Genomic DNA, 18,754 nt, shown 5'->3' with positions numbered 1-18,754 from the left:
ATGAAGTTTGAATCAAACTTGAGTTCTCCTCAACAAACATACCGCAACAAAATGGGGTTGTATAAAGAAAGAACCGGACATTGATCACCTTGGCAAGACAATGCTTGATGAGTACAACACTCTAGAGAAGATGTGGGCCAAGGCTATCAATATCGCTTGCTATGCAACAAACAGACTCTTTCCTCACAAGTTCCTAGAGAAGACACCATATGAGTTGCTCAATTGGAAGAAGCCCGATGTCTCATTGTTTAGAGTATTTGGGTGCAAATGCTACATCTACAAGAAGCGCCAACAATTGGGAAAGTTCCACAGAAGATGTGACATTGATTACTTGGTTGGATATTCATCAAAGTTAAAGGCCTATAGAGTTTTTAACCATACCACAAACATGGTTGAAGAAACATTTGATGTTGAATTTGATGAAACTAATGGCTCCCAAGGAGCAAGTGATAATCTTGATGATGTAGGTGGTGAACCATTGAGGGATCCCATGAAAAACATTTTGGTGGGAGACATCAAGCCCAAAGAGGATAACTCATGAACAAGCGGTGGCACAAGCACAAGAAGTTGATGCTCCCCAACCAACCTCTCAAGTGGTGTCAAGAAGATCATCACATCTCCTCCAAGATCACTCTCAAGATCTCATCATCGAGAGTCCATCACGTGGTGTTACTACTCATTCTATACATGCTTTATTTATTGAACATCACGCTTTTGTGTCTCTTGATGATGAACCCAAAACCATAGAGGAAGCTCTTCGGGATGCGGATTGGATCATTGCCATGCAAGAGGAGTTGAACAACTTCTCTCGCAACCAAGTGTGGACACTTAAAGAGCGACCTACAGATGCAAGAGTGATTGGAATAAAATGGGTCTTCCATAACAATAATCAAGGCAAGGTGGTGCGCAACAAGGCATGGCTTGTGGCGAAAGGCTTTTCACAAGTGGAGGGTCTTGACTTCGGTGAAACTTTTACACTTGTTGCAAGACTTGAAGCTATACGTATCCTACTTGCATATGCTTCTAGCCATGATATCAAATTGTTTCAAATGGATGTGAAAAGTGCCTTTCTAAATGGTTATATTAATGAGCTTGTCTATGTTGAGCAACCCCCCGTTTTGAAGACCCTAGGTACCCCTAGCATGTTTACCGATTGTCTAAGGCGCTCTATGGTCTCAAACAAGCTCCTAGAGCTTGGTATGAGAGGCTAAGGGACTTCCTCAACAAAAAGGGCTTCAAGATTGGAAAAGTTGACATGACACTATTCACCAAGAAGATGAATGGGGAAATCTTCATTTGCCAAGTATATGTTGATGATATTATTTTTGGCTCTACTAATGAAGATTTTTGCAAGAAATTTGGTGATTTTATGTCCAAGGAGTTTGAGATGTCTATGATTGGCAAGCTATCCTTCTTCCTTGGGTTTCAAGTCAAGCAAATGAAGAAGGGGTCTTCATCTCTCAAGAGAAGTACACTCAAGATCTTCTCAAGAGATTCAAGATGCAAGATTGCAAGCCAATCAAAATTCCCATGGCATCAAATGGACTTCTCGACTTGGATGAGGGAGGTAACGCAGTTGACAAAACTCTCTATCACTCTATGATAGGTAGTTTACTTTACCTCACCACATCTAGGCCCGATATCATGTTTAGTGTGTGTATGTGTGCTAGATATCAAGCTATGCCTATGGAATCTCACTTAATTGTCGTCAAGAGAATTCTTAGGTATCTAAAATACACACCATATCTAGGCTTGTGGTATCCCAAAGGTGCAAGATTCCAACTTGTAGGCTATTCTAATTTAGATTATGACGAGTGCCGCATTTATAGAAAGAGCACATCTAGAGGGTGCCACTTCCTAGGTAGATCTCTAGTCTCTTGGATGTCAAAGAAACAAAATAGTGTTGCTTTGTCAACGGCCGAAGCGGAGTACATTGCCGCCGGTGCTTGTTGTACATAAATACTTTACATAAAACAAACTTTGCTAGACTATGGAGTAGTTCTAGATAAAGTACCTTTGTTGTGTGAAAATGAAAGTGCCATAAAACTTACTAATAATCTGGTACAACACACCCGCACTAAGCACATAGACATTCGTCATCACTTCCTTAGAGATCATGTTGCCAAAGGTGATATATCTCTAGAGAATGTGGGGACGGAAAATCAATTAGCGGATATCTTCACAAAACCCCTAGATGAAGCTAGGTTTTGTATGTTGCAAAGTGAACTCAATGTGCTTGATCTCTCTGACTTCACTAAAAAATGAGGTTGTGTGTTGTTCTTGTACATAGCTTTTGTATTATATGTCATGCATATTAAAATTAAAAATCCAAAAAGATTGTGTGTAGGTCTTGTCTAACATGGTTAAGATAACTACCCTTAAAGCGTGTGAAAAAGCTTAACCTTGGATCAAACTTGACAAGCGCTACTTTACTTTCAAGTATTGCATTGCATAGCATATGCATGTGTGTTGCTTAGTCGTTTCTTTTTGGTTAAGCTTTGAGCATCCGCTGTGTTCGTCCATTGATAGGGGGAGCATTCAACGCTCATCGTGGTTAAAACCCCTAGCGAATGGCCACATGATGACTCTTTGGTGCTTTCTCTTGCTTATTTTTATAAAAACTACTTAGCCTATGGCAAATTATTTGTGAAAAATTGAAGGTTTGAGAGAGGCCACTCATACCAGTTCCAATTGGTGTTTATTTGAGTCTACTTTGAGTTGGAACTTAGTTGGGTGAAAGTTGTGTGAAGTCTCGTTGAAAATCTCAAGCTCGTGGTGCACCGGACTCTGTAGCGGACGCTGCACCAAACGCTCCCTATGCGTCCGGTGAGTTGTTTCTGCTGGGGTGCACACACCGGACTCACGCACAGTAACCTAAGCGTGTCTGGTGTAGTGCATTCAGTGTAACCTCGGTGCGTTGCCCATAGCATTGGATGCAAGGTGTGTGTCCGGTGGCCTACGTCCGATGGTCCCGTGAGTTTTCAAAGCTCTTTGCGTACGGGTCCAGTGAGCACCAGACGCATCTGTTGGGTATTTTAAACGCAAACAGAAAAAATCCGCAAACGGATACCGATGTAGCTTTCACCCAGGAGTATTCCAGAGTATCGATTTTCCACAGGGAACGTGAGTGTACTAATTAAGATACAAGATCGCCCAAGGATAACTATATAATTATTTTTGGTGGGAAGAGAGGATGTTTCCTAAGAGTTCTCTAGTTGATATAAGAATCAAGAATTACTTCAAAGATTATTTATTTCGGGACATCAGAACACTAACCACAGAAAGAGATGAGAAGGGGGCTAGGAAGCTCTAACTACAGTCCTACAAACACCGATCCGAATGAGGTGGAATACGTCGACCGTTAGGGCTGTCACTACCCTAGGGCTACCACAACAATCCGCAGGATTGAGTGCAATTCCAGGTAATTGCAAGACTAAACACCATGTCTAATCTATTAATTACTACTCTAGCGCTGCAAAGACTAGAGCACTTGATGTAAGCGGGAATCCAATAAATAACTTGAATGTAAATAAAAGTAATTAAAGAACTCAAGAATTATGAATTGAAGAACTTGGAGAACGATGAAGAACAAACCAGTTGCTGCAAAAGTACAATGTTGAGGAAGATCCGACAGATCCGGCTCCTCCTCCGCTCTCCTCTTCTCTCTCCCTATTTTCTAGATTACAACTAGAACTAACTAGAACTAGAACTAGATGAACTAGAGGGATCCTCTCTACTTGGATGAATAATTGAAACCCTAGCTTTGATTCTGTAGAAGAGATATCCCTCCAGGGGCTGGTGGGGGCGCCTTATATAGCCTAGGAAGAGTAGCCCCAAGAAATCTAGGAAGAGTAGCCCCCAAGGAATTGCCACGTCATCGATCCGCGTCACGTTATTCTCCACCATCCGATCAAGCCAACCTTAATCGCGTGACTTTCCTCGATCCTTAGAGTCAGTGGGGCATAATCCCCGAAGTGGACCCTGATTGGGCACCACAGGAGGGCGGGCGCCCTAGGCCAGGCCCCGTTCTGCCTCTGCTTCGGTCCAATCGCTTCTTAGGTCCATCTCATTACGGAAAATTGTAGCAGGCCTTAATATCTCTATGTAAACGTGACGTGTGGGCCTTTCCTCCATATTTCCTGATAACCCCCTGCAGAAATAGGCAAACACCAAAACTCGTGGAATTCTGTCAGATGAAACCCTAATTTTGGATGGTGCTTGCATATAGGTCCTTTTCCATGATTAGTTGACGGTTAAATGTGAGCATTAAGGACCGTCAACAAGCTCTCCCAAGCTTAACCTTTGCTCGTCCCTGAGCAAAGCTAAAATCAGCAAGAAAACAGGGGTTACTTTTATGCCTCTTACTACAGGGTTTTTTTAAGTTATCACTAAGGTCTTAAGTGATTGAAAAATAGAACGATCAAGTCAAGCACTATGTCTCAAGTTCTTCTGTCTTACCTTTGTTCTGGAGTTTTTTTTGTAAGTTTCCAAAATAAAACTGAGGCATTTGCCTTCTTCTCGAAAGATATATAAGTAGAGCTTTAAAAGTTTTAGCATACTTACTTTGCATTTTGCTATGTCAATGCTCGGAGCAAGGGAGAGGAATGTCATACTCCTAGATCAAGACCTTTGACCTTTTTGAAAAGTTTGTCATCTCTTACTGGCATATTGCTTATTAGAGGGACCACGGGCTATCATTTTTTTCTTTCTTTTTTCAGTCTCTCTCTCTTTTTTTTCTTCTTTGTTTTCAAGTGGGCACCAAGTACCCCTAATTCTACTGTCGGACACGTGTCCATTTTTTCCACTCAGGTGGGTATCTTTGTACCCCTAATTCTACTTCGGACACTTGTCCATTTTTACCTCTCGTCTCACTCCTTTTTTCGAATCAAATTTTTGCATAGTCCCATGCCTCTAACGCAATAATACTTCGGAAGAGTGAATCTTTTATATTTTTAAAACAAAAAGACCTTGATCTTTGGAGCATGATAATTCTCTCAACCAAAACTACAAGAATTAACAATGGCTTGAACAAAACAAGTGCCCATAGTTTTAATATTTATATCTTATAAGACTCTAGGTATTATGTCAAATAGGATCTCATTTTTTTTGAATTTTTAGATTTTTAAAAGATAAAATCTCCAGAACTCTAGTGAAACTTGGAACAAGTTAAGTAGTAGCTCAGACCTTCTCATATCATGTTTGTCTATTACCTAGACTTGGATCAAACTTTCTTTTTATTTTATTTAAAACTTAGGATTACACAAAACTATTGTATATTACTCAAAAGAAAAACTTTGTTTGGTTTCATGGTTATGCATTTTTTTATTTCTGAATACTAGTAAATAAAACCAAGAAAGAAAAGTAATACTTATATAGATACACGTGGGGGTGCCTCCCCCAAGCTGGATGTTGACATAGTCGTTCACTCTTGTGGCCTGCATGTTCGGTCTCACTCTTCTTAAGCCTCAAAATCCTGCACAACCCAAATAGACAATAAAACTCATGCAGCATGTTAAGAGTTAGGTAATTGTCTAGAGCTTATGAGAGCTTAATGTGAGAATTCTATGAACTCAATCACATCAAGTTCCTCTACTAGGTTGTTTTGTGGCTCGAGATAGATTTTCAAGCGTTGACCATTTACCTTAAAAGTGTTACCAATGTCATCTTGGATGGTAATGGCTCCATGAGTTGAAGTGTCAATAACCTTATATGGTCCATCCCACTTACTTCGTAGCTTACCATGCCCAAAGAGCTTAACTCTTGAATTGAATAGTAGAACCTTATCTCCAGGCTTAAACTCCTTGTGCTTGATTCTCTTATCATGCCATCGTTTTGTTCTCTCTTTATAGATCCTTGAATTGTGGTAGGCTTTCTCTGTCCAATCTTCTAGCTCAGATAGTTGCATCAGACAATTCTCGCTAGCGAGGTGGAGATCCATGTTCCATTTCTTGAGTGCGCAATGAGCCTTAAACTCTACTTCCATAGGAAAATGACAAGTTTTTCTATATACAAGTTGATAAGGTGACATGCCTATGGGTGTTTTGAATGTAGTTCTATATGCCCAAAGTGCATCAGGAAGTTTGTCCTTCCACCCCTTACCCATCTCATCTACGATCTTTTGTAAAATATTTTTGATTTGTTTGTTAGATGTTTCGGCTTGACCGCTAGTCTGAGGATGGTATGGTGTTGCGACGTTGTGTCAAACTCCATGATCGGCTAGGTACTTCCGGAAGATTTTGTCGATGAAGTGGGAACCTCCATCGCTTATAACTATCCGGGGTATACCAAAGCGAGGAAAGATTACTTCATGGAACATTCTCTTGGCATGTTTTGAATCAACTGATCGACAAGGTAGGGCTTCTACCCATTTGGACACGTAGTCCACAGCTACTAAGATATACTCGCAATTCCTAGACATAGGGAATGGCCCCATGAAATCAATGCCCCATACATCGAAAAGTTATACATGAAGATTATTTGTGAGAGGCATTTCATTTCGTGAGTTGATATTCCCATGTTTTTGACATCGGTGGCATCTCCTGACAAAGTCCTTTGTATCTCCATACATCGTTGGCCAGAAAAAGCCACTTTGCCGAATTTTAGCATGTGTCCGGAATGCTCCATAGTGTCCTCCATATGGCGAGGCATGGCATCTTTCCATAATTTGAGTAGCCTCAGCCATAGGAACACACCTTATCAAGAGTCCATCAGCACAGACTCGGAAAAGATATGGCTCATCCCAAAGGTGGAAACGACTATTGTGAAGCAACTTCCTTTTGTTTGTACCAGGTGGGACATAGCCTTTTACTATAAAGTTTATGATGTCTGCGTACCATGGATCTGCATGTGTTATCTTAAGCAGGGTGTCATCCCTTAGGTAGTCATTTATGGGAAGCTCATCATGTGTTTCCTTATATTGAAGCCTAGACAAGTGGTCGGCTACGGAATTCCCTATTCCCTTCCTATCTCGGATTTCTATGTCAAAGTCTTGGAGTAGAAAAATCCATCGAATTAGACGAGGCTTAGCATCTTTCTTAGTGAGGAGGTACTTGAGAGCAGCATGGTCTGAATAGATGATTATCTTTGCCCCCACTAAGTAAGATCTAAACTTGTCTATAGCAAAGACAATAGCCAAAAGCCCTTTTTCAGTTGTAGTGTAATTGAGTTGTGGTCCAGACAAGGTTTTGCTAGCGTAGGATATGGCATAATGCTTTTTATCCTTGGTTTGTCCTAAAACGGCACCAACCGCAAAATCACTAGCATCACACATGATCTCAAAAGGAAGATTCCAATTAGGTGGTTAGATAATCCGGGCTGAGATGAGTACTTTCTTAAGAGTTTGAAAAGATTTATGGCACTCATCACTAAAGATGAAAGGTGCATCCTTAGCTAGAAGACTAGTTAGGGGTCTAGCAATTTGAGAGAAGGTCTTGATAAAGCGTCTATAGAACCCTGCATGTCCCAAAAAGCTACGGATTCCTTTCACATTCGTGGGAGGTGGAAGTTTTTCAATAACTTCAATCTTTGCTTTGTCCACCTCTATACCACGTTCGGACACTTTATGTCCTAGCACTACTCCTTCTTGAACCATAAAATGGCATTTCTCCTAGTTCAGGATTAAGTGCTTTTCTTCACATCGCTGCAAGACTCTATCTAAATTCTCCAAACAATGATTGAAGGTTTTGCCATAGACGGTAAAATCATCCATGGAAACCTCCATGATCTTCTCAATCATGTCCGAGAAAATAGACATCATGCACCGTTGGAAAGAAGCTGGAGCATTGCACAATCCGAATGACATTCGTAGGTATGCATAAGTTCCATACGGGCATGTAAAGGTAGTCTTTTCTTGGTCATCTAGGTTGATTGGGATTTGGTGATATCCAGAATAACCATCAAAGAAACAAAAGAAAGAGTGGTTTGTAAGCCGTTCCAACATTTCATCAATGAAGGGTAACGGAAAGTGATCTTTCTTTGTAGCCATGTTGAGTTTTCGATAGTCAATACACATACGCCACCGAGTGACAATTCGTTGAGGGATGAGTTCATTCAAGACTCTATCTAGCACTAGGCAGCTCAGAGAAAGTCTTTAGATCAAGAGGATCAAGCTTCGTTTTGGAAAGTTCGCGATTTATGAAGTTTTGGTTGAGTAGACACAACGGACGCGCTGGCACTGGACGCTGCAGTGCTACTATTGGCGCGTCTGGTGTATACAGGAGTTGAGCCAGTGTGCTAGGTGTCTAGGGTTAGGCACCGGACGCACGCACCGGACCCTACGGGGTGCGTATGTTCCCTTACCTAGAGAGGTTGTAAATTTGGCTTTCTCACCGGATGCGTCTAGGGTGAGGACATCAGACGCTTGCGTGCGTCCGGTGCGAGCAGATTTTCAAAGTATAAATAGTCGTTTGAGAGGCACCAGACTCTCTACGGAGAGCGTCCGGTGCAACATAAAGAGCGTCCGATGCATACGACTTCTACTGATTTCGTGTGGCCGGCTCTTGGACTTGTTGGGGAGTATTTATACTTCTCCACCTCGTCTAAGATAGCTCTCTTGCCCATTTGTTGAGCTGAGAAACACCATGTGGTGCAAGAGAGAAGCAAGAGCCTAGAGAGGATTGAGAATTGAGTGATTTCTTGAGAGATCCCTCTCTAGTGAGTTCCAAGAGTTCAAGTGTGCATCCACCACTCTCTAGAGCCTTGATTGGGTCAAGTGAGAGTTCTTTGCTTGTTACTCTTGGTGATCGCCATCACCTAGACGGTTCGGTGGTGATTGGAGGCACGAAGATCAGCTGGTGTTCTTGTGGGTGGCTCGTGTTAAGCTTGTGAGCAGTTGTGGTTAATTCACCGCGACGGAGTGTCAAAGAATCAGCCCATAGAGAACACTTGGTCCTTGCACGTACCAAGGGGGAACAAGGCCTTTGCACGGGCGCTCCAACGAGGACTAGTGCAGAGTGGCGACTCTCCGATACCTTGGCAAAATATCGCCGCGTTCCTCTTCCTCTGATCCTTTACATTTTAGCATTTACTTTGAGCACTTTACATTCTTAGAATTACCATGCTAAAATAGGATTGGAACTAAGTTGCAAAACTTTTATCCGATAACTCTCTAGAACACACTTAGGCACAAGGGTTGAATTAAGGCTTATAGGTTGCTTAAATTTTTAGAAAAGCCTAATTCACCCCCACTTAGGCATCTTGATCTTTTTAGTAATTCAACCGAAATTTATGAAATGAACTCATGATGTATTATTTCATCTATATGTTGTTGTGATTCATAAAACCATATAGATCCAAATTGAACAACTCTGACGCATTTGCATCTATGTGATGTGACTCTTAAGTACAATATAAATTATACGACGCCTCTTAACTCAGGCCCTGTTTAGTTTTACGAGTTAAACTTTAACTCTCATCACATCAAATGTTTGGACACTACATAGAATATTAAATATAGATTATTTATGAAACTAAAAGTTAGAGAGTAATTTGTTAGACAATTCTTTTAAGCCTAATTAGTCTATGATTAGACAATAATTACCAAATAAAACAAAAATACACAGTACCTGTTAAATTTTAACAACCCCAACCAAAACACCTCCTAAATTATATGGCTTCTCAATTGTTGTCAAGTTGATCCTCTACACCATAACATGGCCATATTATTTTGTGTACACAAAGAAAAATCGACCAGCTATAATAAAGCATATTGTCTTACATTTTTTAAGAAGTCCAATTTCAATTTTTTTAAATGTATTTAAAAAATACTAATATTTATGATACTAAATAAGTATCACTAAATTAATCATACAATAGTACCATAACAAACTTATTCAAAATTTTTAATATTGATAGTGTTTTCTATGTACTTAGCTAAATCTAAGATTGATTGACTTCTAAAAGACTTGATCGTTCCTGTCACCTGTCACCATAGTATCACCGACCCACGTAGATGCTCTCTCATCCAAAGTGGCGCTTCAAATGTGTCCGGCCAGGGATATCCCACGATCCACAAAGCAGAGGAATTTCGTATTTTCATCCAAAGGCAAGTGATACGTGTCGGCCGTGGAGCTTCACTTCCAAACGCCGTGGCCCCACAGAGTGCTTGAACTTTCCAAAAGATAACGCTAAGCTCACACGGCTTGGCTCACCTAGCAATTTACCAAGGTACTTCAATATAAGGCCTTGTTTAGTTCAAAAAAATTTACAAAATTTTTAAGATTCCTCATCACGTCGAATCTTATGGCACATGGATGAAGCATTAAATATAGATAAAAGAAATAATTAATTGCATAGTTTATCTATAATTTGCAAGACGAATCTTTTCAGTCTAGTTAATCCATAATTAGACAATATTTATTAAATACAAACGAAAGTTTTTACAGTGTCCATTTTGTAAAATTTTTAGAACTAAACAAGGCCTTATTACCTTTGCTAAACAAGGGTATGAACTCCATCATAGGCAGAAAAAAAAACTCCCTATATATTCTAAGTTGTGGACCATTAATTTTGTTTTATGTTAAACTTCTCCAAATTTAACTAAGTTTGAAGAAGAAAAATATATTATCATATACAATACAAAATAAATGCACTGTCACTATATTTTATAGTGGGATTAACTAAACCAATTTGACATTGTAAATTTTAGTGCATGTTGGTATAATCATAGTTAAAGTTAGAGACACAATTTTTTTTTACCACTATATAGATGTTCACGCCTAAAAAACAAACTAATTTAACATATTTTGGCGATGGAGCAACAAGGAAATACACGCTAACAACCGTTGTTGACAGCGGATGTGGTGTGTGGCAATGAGCTGGCAAACATGTCGGCGAACACCATGCCAAACAATCTCGAGGGAAGGGAAGCTGCGTGTTCCATGAAAACTTTTTTTTTTTTTGGTATTACTAGTTTTGCTCTGCAATCTCCCGTATTGGGTAAAACCCCTAAAATGGAAATGGCAGCAGCGCATTTTCGTCACCGAATTCAACAAACCCATCAAAAAACGGCAAGCTCAAGCGCAACCGTACCTTAGCTGGCTCTCGGATGAAAACAGAAACGCATTGTGGATATCATTAGTATGATATTTATTTTAATATTTTTTATCAAATTTAGATTTGAATTAAATATAATTAGATATCAATATTATAAATATACGATTTAAATATTTAGACTAAATAAATTCGATTTCAAAAACAATAAAAAAAATATCCATACTATTTTCCTAGAGCAAGCAATACACCTGGGAAAAAGCCCGATATGAATCGACACTGTTGTGTACAGAGCGTAGCGTCCACTCCTGTCTCTCATGGTGGAGCCCACCTACCTCCACCCTCTGTGACTGTGGATGAGCATTCGCTTCTCTTCTCTTCTCTTCTCTTTTTGGTGTGGCATCAAAAACTCCATCAAAATCAATCCCGTAAGGCCACCACCACAGACGGCCCCTCTGCTCTCCTCTCCCGGATTTCAGTTCCACCAGCAGCCGCCATGGCCGCCGCGGCAGCAGCTGCGCGTCTGCACACGGGCCTCCCTCATCGCCGGCCCTGACACCGGAACGTGGTGGCTGAAACGAAGGGTTCGGGGGATCTTTTGCTGCGCCACGAGCTGGCTGCTTGATTGATTCGGCCTGCTGCTCCTGGCTCGCTGGGCTGGGCATGACGAGGGGAGGCGGTGGAGGAGGAGACGGCAAGGGCCCGCTGTTCCCGCGGCTCCACGTCAGCGACGCAGGCAAGGGCGGCGGCCCGCGGGCTCCGCCCAGGAACAAGATGGCGCTCTACGAGCAGCTCACCGTGCCGTCCAACCGCTTCAGCTCCCCCGCCCCCGCCCCCGCCCGCGCCGCGGGGGCCAAGGCCAGCCTCGTGCCCTCCACGTCGGCTGCCCAGGTGAGACGCTCGCTGTTTGCTCTGCTTTCAGGATCCAGTTTCCCGTCCCCGGAAACGCAGAATTCAGTTCAACCCCCTGTTCTCACTGTGTTCTTTGCTGCTGAGTTTAGCCCGTGCCAAACTAGGCAAACCTCTGTGCTTGCTTTTTTTTTTTTGTGAAGCAAACTGTGCTTGCATTTGCGTGTTACCAATTTTCCTGCTGTTGTCTAAGCTGTTCTTGTGTTTTTCTTGCTTCTTGGCAACTACTGTACTTCTTCCAAACATTGAAAATTAATTCCTGACTTGCATCCTAACAACTTTTCTGTGAGCTCAATTGCCGAACCTGCAAACCCATAGTATATATGTTGGCCTAGCACACGAGCATAGGAAGTTTCTAGGTTTCTAGTACATAAATAAATAGAAGGGATCACAAGCTAAGAGAGGATATGATCAAGAATCAGTTTAAAAAGCTAGGGGCCCAGCGCATGACACATTTATTTGCAGGTTCATTTGTTAGGATCCTCATCGTGTATGTTGTACAGATGAGCAACTATCCAATGTTCTGCGAGTTTGTAGGACAGGAAAACTATTCCAGAGTGCAAACTTGTGAGGATCACTCACAGGAAAGCTGTGCACCCCTGTCACCATGTTGTTTACTGCTCAGTTGTCCTCATCAAATTTGGCCAAATTGTGTGCAACTGGGTACTTGCATAGTTATCAGTAAAATGGTGTCATTTTAGGAGCTAGGGTATTAGCTATGACCATCATAGGTAACATAACAAATGAAAATATATTGATGGAGTGAGTGACCCAAACCACTTCAGAATTCAGATAACGAGTGACTCGATTGTGCATTTAGGGAAAGAAACCAAATCCGAGAGGTAGCTGTACTGAACTTTCCTAGTTTTGCTGGTGTTATCCAACCGAGCTTTGCTATGGTACAACCAAATGACTGTGAGCCGTTTGTTTATTTTGATCGGATGGTCACGATCAACTATTACCTCCTAGGACGTAATATATGAAACATATATTTATTTAATTTTTAGTTTTGGAAAGTATGCCAAATTAGGAAAAGCTTTAGAGATAAAGATCGTTTTAGATCTAATTGATGCATTCATGATCCATTGAATGTGGGTAAATCTTTTTATTTGTTTCAACTTTAGATATAGCATAATTTAATTAACATAAACTACATATTTTTTATTCAAGTAACTCGTATTACACGTGTATGTGCTCAAAGTGACGTGAAAATGATGTGTGTATGTGCCCAACATGCACGAAAATTTACATGCCATCTTGCATGCTCAATATACGTTACATGTTCTAGGTCACTACAAAGTTCACGTCGTCTCAATTAATGTGTTAATTGTTGATATTTTTTTATATATGTAATGTAATTTTTAATAATTGAATAGCTGTTGTATACATGTTGATGTTTTATTTATATGTAACATACTAAAAGGAAGGACGTGCAATCAACAAGGAAGGGCCACGTGGCTGGCCGCCGGTTCTATCTTGTCCCGTGCATGAGTGGATTTGAAGATCTTTTCTTTTTTTTATTTTCTTAGATCAATTAATTGATTTTAAAAATCTAAAAATTAACGGCTCAAATTTATTTGAAATATTACCTCCTTAGAGGTAAAGGGTGTACCTTAGCATTGCCCTATCCAACCTGGTAGTATCCTTTGCACGACTTTGTCAGTGATCTTCTATCTGAGGCTGAAATGTTGATCCTCCCTCTTATAGTTGTGTTACAGTTTAGGCTCCACATTTTGCTGCTTAGAAAGTACCTATGTACCTTTTTGTAACCACGCATGTCCTTCTTTAAAACCACAGTGATCTGTTTGTCCAGAATACCATCTCCCTGGGCGTTGATTTTACATGTATATTCTTATGGCTCTTCTAATTTAGTGGATTGGAGCGAAGCTCTTGTACTGAGGCTCTCATTCACTTGAATTCTGTTTCAACCATCTTGCCCTTCTAGCCATTTTGTGATGTGTTTGGGATTAAACATTGTGTGTGTGTGTGCGGTGGGGGGGGGGGGGATGTTCTTTGCTGAGAGTATACTTTGTAGTACATATGGAAAGGTTCAGAAACAAATAGGAAATGGATAACAATCAGTAGGAAAAGCTAGTGCCTGACATAAATTTATTTGCAGGTTCATTTGTTATAATCTTTAATATACATATCCTGTAATGTATGCTTGTCTATCATATTTTCTACGAAATTGGAGGACAGAAAAAAAAAATCCAGACTCCAGAGAACAACCATGTTACAACCACCGACAAGACATCAATTACTTGCGAATACAGGTAGAAAGACTAGGTACTTGATAGTTAGATTCCCATAGAAATAATAGCAAAAAAGAAAAGAAAACAAGGGGCTTCCTGCACTCATGATTCTCACCCTATTCTCCCCCATTTTGCGGGGTAAAGCGGTGAGCAAAGAATGAATTGGGATTTTGACCCTTAGGTACTCCATTTCTCACCTCTAATCCAGTTTTAAATGAAAGTTGCTGGATGCTTTGAAAGTACTATCTACCAGTTTGCAGGGAGGGATCCTAACTGGATGGGCCTTGGCAAACAAAGATAGGAACTTAGAGTTCCATTAACAATTTTTTCAATAAATTTTACAAAGTACTGACAGAGTTTCTCCATCCAGGTTTATGGTTATGACAGGACTCTGTTCCAGCCCTTTAATGTGCCTTCAAATGAACCTGCTCGTTCATCTGAAAAGTTCAAAGGAAACTGTATCAATGGGCAGTCTAATAGTACAAGAAGAGAATCTCTGAGGATGTCCTCACAGACCAAGAGCAAGGATGTTTGTGCTTCAAAATCAATTGCCGGGTGCACCTCACAGCATAGAGGGGGCAACACCATCAAGTCTTCTGGGAAGAAAGTGGTCAATGATGATGAATTTATGGTTCCTTCCATCTGTTCTCCTAGAATTTATCGATATTCTACTCAAGAACATGCAGACAAATCCAAACCCCAATCTACTACAAATCCACACAAAAGTCCTTCAATGTCCAAATCATCTGCAAAGTGCTATAGTACTGTGAATAAGCACTTGGACAGAATGAATGAAGCTGATATGAGGTTAATGAATTCTCCAAAGGTTAAGGAGAAAGAAGCAGTGCAAGTACCAAAAGGTGTGGAAGTTAAAGAAAAGGATTCATCAATTCAGGCATCAGAAAAGTTCAAAGACAAATATGCTAAACTATGTCAAATGAGGAATAAGGTGAGTAATATTAATCGTTCTGACAATAACAGTTGCCAACCTACAAGCGTGAATGGAAAATCCACAGAAGCAAAGAACCCTACAGCAACTAGAAATCCATCATCCTGTAAACCATGTACTGATGTAGATAGCTCTAACTGGAATTCTAATTTACTGGAAAGAAGCCCACGGGAAGGTGGTGCAAAGAGAAAACGACAACATCACAGTGGAGAGCAAAATGATGATTTATCTGACGACTCAGTGGAATGCATACCTGGGTGGGAGCTCTCTCCAGATGAAATTGCTGGAGCAATTGGTCCAAAGCATTTCTGGAAGGCGAGAAGAGCTATTCAGAAGTAAGTATATGGTGCTTGAGTAGCCGTTTTGTAGTTTTGTACCAAGTATTTGTTGCGTTGTTTAGAAAATTACTATTTTGTATGTTTCACTTTGCTTAATTTCATTTTCTTTTAGTTTTCAGTTGATTCTCATATGGAAGAAAAAAACATGAAGATGATATGTCTCTTAGTTTGGCTTTCAGTACCTAGCTATTCTGTTGTACCTTTTAATAAACTGTAGATAATGTGAATCCTGAATGCCTTCAGTTTTTGCTTTTTTTTAGTAGAAACACATATTTTCATCCAAAAGGACAGTACGTTACTTGTTAGACTGATATTGCAAATATTACTTTCTTGCTTTCCGGATTGCTGCATAATAGCTTTTCTGATGTTTTACACTTTGTTCTTTTAAAATCCACAGTCAGCAGAGGGTTTTTGCTGTCCAAGTGTTCGAGCTGCATAAGCTGATAAAAGTGAGTCTTCAGGAAATAAATAGTTTTTTCTTCCTTTTCCCATTCATAACTAGGTTAGCTTATGTGATACATTCTTGTGCACAATGCCATTATAACCCAGCTTATAATTGACTTCCAAGCAGGTGCAGAAGTTAATTGCAGCATCTCCACATCTCCTTATTGAAGGTGATCCTGTCCTTGGCAATGCCTTAATGGGAAAAAGGAACAAGCTTCCTAAAGGAAATTTGAAAGTTCAGACCCTGTCAATCACAAACAAAGATGATATCCAGCCAACTCTAGAGCAACCAGAGCTATCAAAACAAAACACAGAAGGAAACCCATCGCACCATTCTCGTGATGATGGACTTGACGACAACCATCATGATCAAGCTGCAGCAAACGAAACCTTTACAAGCAACCCTCCAGCTATTCCTGTTGCTCCTGACAACAAACAGAATAACTGGTGCATGAATCCGCCACAGAATCAGTGGCTTGTCCCAGTTATGTCACCTTCTGAAGGTCTTGTCTATAAGCCTTATGCTGGCCCTTGTCCCCCAGTTGGAAATCTCTTGACACCATTTTACGCCAACTGTACTCCATTAAGACTGCCTTCTACACCATATGGTGTTCCTATGCCTCACCAGCCACAGCAGATGGTCCCTCCTGGTGCTCCTGCCATGCATATGAACTACTTCCCACCTTTCAGTATGCCAGTGATGAATCCAGGAACACCAGCATCTGCAGTGGAGCAAGGGAGCCATGCAGCTGCACCACAGCCTCAAGGGCACATGGAACAGCAGTCGCTGATCTCATGTAACATGTCACACCCGAGTGGCATTTGGAGATTTCTTGCATCAAGGGACAGCGAGCCACAAGCCAGCAGCGCCAGCAGCCCTTTCGATAGGCTTGAAGCTCAAGGTGACGGAAGTGGCCCAGTGTCATTCTTTCCCAAAGCTTCAGTTCTGAATGCCCAGCCTCAGCCCTCATCTGGAGGCCGGGATCAGCAGAACCATGTAATCAGGGTTGTTCCGCGTAACGCACAGACTGCTTCAGTTCCGAATGCCCAGCCTCAGCCATCATCTGGAGGCCGAGACCAGCAGAACCATGTAATCAGGGTTGTTCCGCGTAACGCACAGACTGCTTCAGTTGCGAATGCCCAGACTCAGCCATCATCTGGAGGCCAGGACCAGTGGAACCATGTAATCAGGGTTGTTCCGCATAACGCACAGACTGCTTCAGAGTCAGCAGCACGGATTTTCCGGTCAATACAAATGGAGAGGAAGCAAAATGATTCGTAGCTGGTTCGTGTCATTTGATGACAGCTTAATGCAGTTTACAGGGCTCCCCAAGCTGCAGATTATGGTGGCTCATGTATTCTGACCACTGATTGCGCTTACCCAATCGTCATAGATTGGATGATACGATCTTCTGTTCTCTCCATAGTTGTAAGTCAAGGTTGTGTGCCGCAGTGATGGCCCTGAGGCCCTGAAGTTGGGAGTCTTTCATGAACATGCCAATGACTGGAATTGGTATATATAATGTTACTTTAACTGTGTTGAGCTCATCACACAGCCGCGCTTCTGTTACTATGAGTGGTACAGTAGAAAGCAGCAGTCAGAAATGACTGCCGGTAACGTGGTACGGGGTCGTAGAGATTGGTGTATACTGGTATTATAGGCTGCTGTGCAATTCAGTGTTTTTTTATCTATATGGTGCACAGTATATGTCGAACCTGTAAGGCATTCTGGGCAATGAATTTGGCTTCCAAAATTATTGTGCTGGCCTGCTGGGAACCATATTTTAAAAACATTGCTTTGCGCCTTTGCTCGTGAATGCCGTCGAAGGTTGTGCATCTATCCCTTAGCAGTTCTTTCGTTCCTAAAATACTGTTCTTCCTATTTGTTTGGACGAAGATTTGCTATCAGATCTGACGCGAAAGATGCTGCAATTCCTTGCCCAAACATTTGCACTGAACCATTTTGAAAGCCAAACGGAATCTATAACAGTGCTCGCTGCAAACAGCAGCTCCAGGGTGATGAATAATCGAACCATCAACCAAGGGCCTATACAAACCGACAAACCGTACATATCAGAGGCAAAATCAAATGTTGCATACTACGCCGCTGCGAAGATGGTTGTCACCTATCGCTGTGGAGGCCAAGACGCTGCCGGGGTTCAGATGGATGGAGAGCACTTGTTGGGACGCACGGGAGGCGACCACAGGAGGTCGGCGTCCTACCCGGCATGGGCGTGGTTGCGGAAGGAGAGGAAAGAGGAGGACTGGCAGCAGGGAGGGACATGGACGGCCGCCACCGAGAAACAGGATTCCATAGGCAGGGTATTCATCGAGACATGGGAGTACGATTATACCCTTTAAAATATTTTTTTAATTAGTTAATAGTCTACCTAGTAAGTTTTTAGATTCTGACCCCACAACTTAGTTCCTTTCACTATGTTCTTATTTTTTTTCAACTAATAGATCTCATCAAATAAATAGCTATTATTTTTCTCAAGCATCGTAAAATTTCTCTCCAAACAAACACAAATGAGCATAGAGCGGAACTTTCCATCTTTCCCCTACTGAGCCACATTAGAAGAAATAGGTTTCTTTTTTTTTTTGTATAGGCCGCACAAAATTGATGTCCACACTAATCACTCGTTTTATAAGCTATACTTTTTATGCCAGTCAAATAGTGTTTTTTTTTCACAATAAATCAGTAAACAATACTTTCAACCATGGCTTTTCAGATAAGCAAACAGGTTTTGCCAAACAGAACTTCTATTTTCCCTAAAAAAAACTTTTGTTTGCCCCTGATCGAACCCTATGGTTCGCTGTAGCACTCGAGCTGCTCATATTTGCTGCTCAAAAATTGGCTTGACTGTAGCTAG

General features: G+C 41.2%; 1 protein-coding gene across 3 annotated transcripts; it reads left to right on the top strand.

The window, feature by feature from the left end:
• On the top strand, nucleotides 11,356-17,674 carry LOC8078190 (ELF3-like protein 2). Of its 3 annotated transcripts, none has more exons than XM_002457972.2 (4): nucleotides 11,356-11,880; nucleotides 14,521-15,434; nucleotides 15,835-15,886; nucleotides 16,009-17,674. In XM_002457972.2, exons 1-4 carry the CDS (start codon nucleotides 11,653-11,655, stop codon nucleotides 17,161-17,163), a joined length of 2,349 nt encoding a protein of 782 aa, XP_002458017.1. In that variant the 5' UTR covers nucleotides 11,356-11,652; the 3' UTR covers nucleotides 17,164-17,674. The 3 variants fall into 3 exon arrangements, with proteins under 3 accessions (XP_002458017.1, XP_021312233.1, XP_021312234.1); XM_021456558.1 differs by lacking the exon at nucleotides 11,356-11,880 and adding an exon at nucleotides 13,912-14,171; XM_021456559.1 differs by lacking the exon at nucleotides 11,356-11,880 and adding an exon at nucleotides 14,038-14,331 and having other exon boundaries at nucleotides 16,009-17,638.

The sequence above is a fragment of the Sorghum bicolor genome, chromosome 3 (genome assembly GCF_000003195.3).
Source record: "Sorghum bicolor cultivar BTx623 chromosome 3, Sorghum_bicolor_NCBIv3, whole genome shotgun sequence".
Lineage (NCBI taxonomy): Eukaryota > Viridiplantae > Streptophyta > Magnoliopsida > Poales > Poaceae > Sorghum > Sorghum bicolor.
Note: the sequence above shows the minus strand (reverse complement) of the source record. Positions and strands in the feature narration are given on the sequence as shown.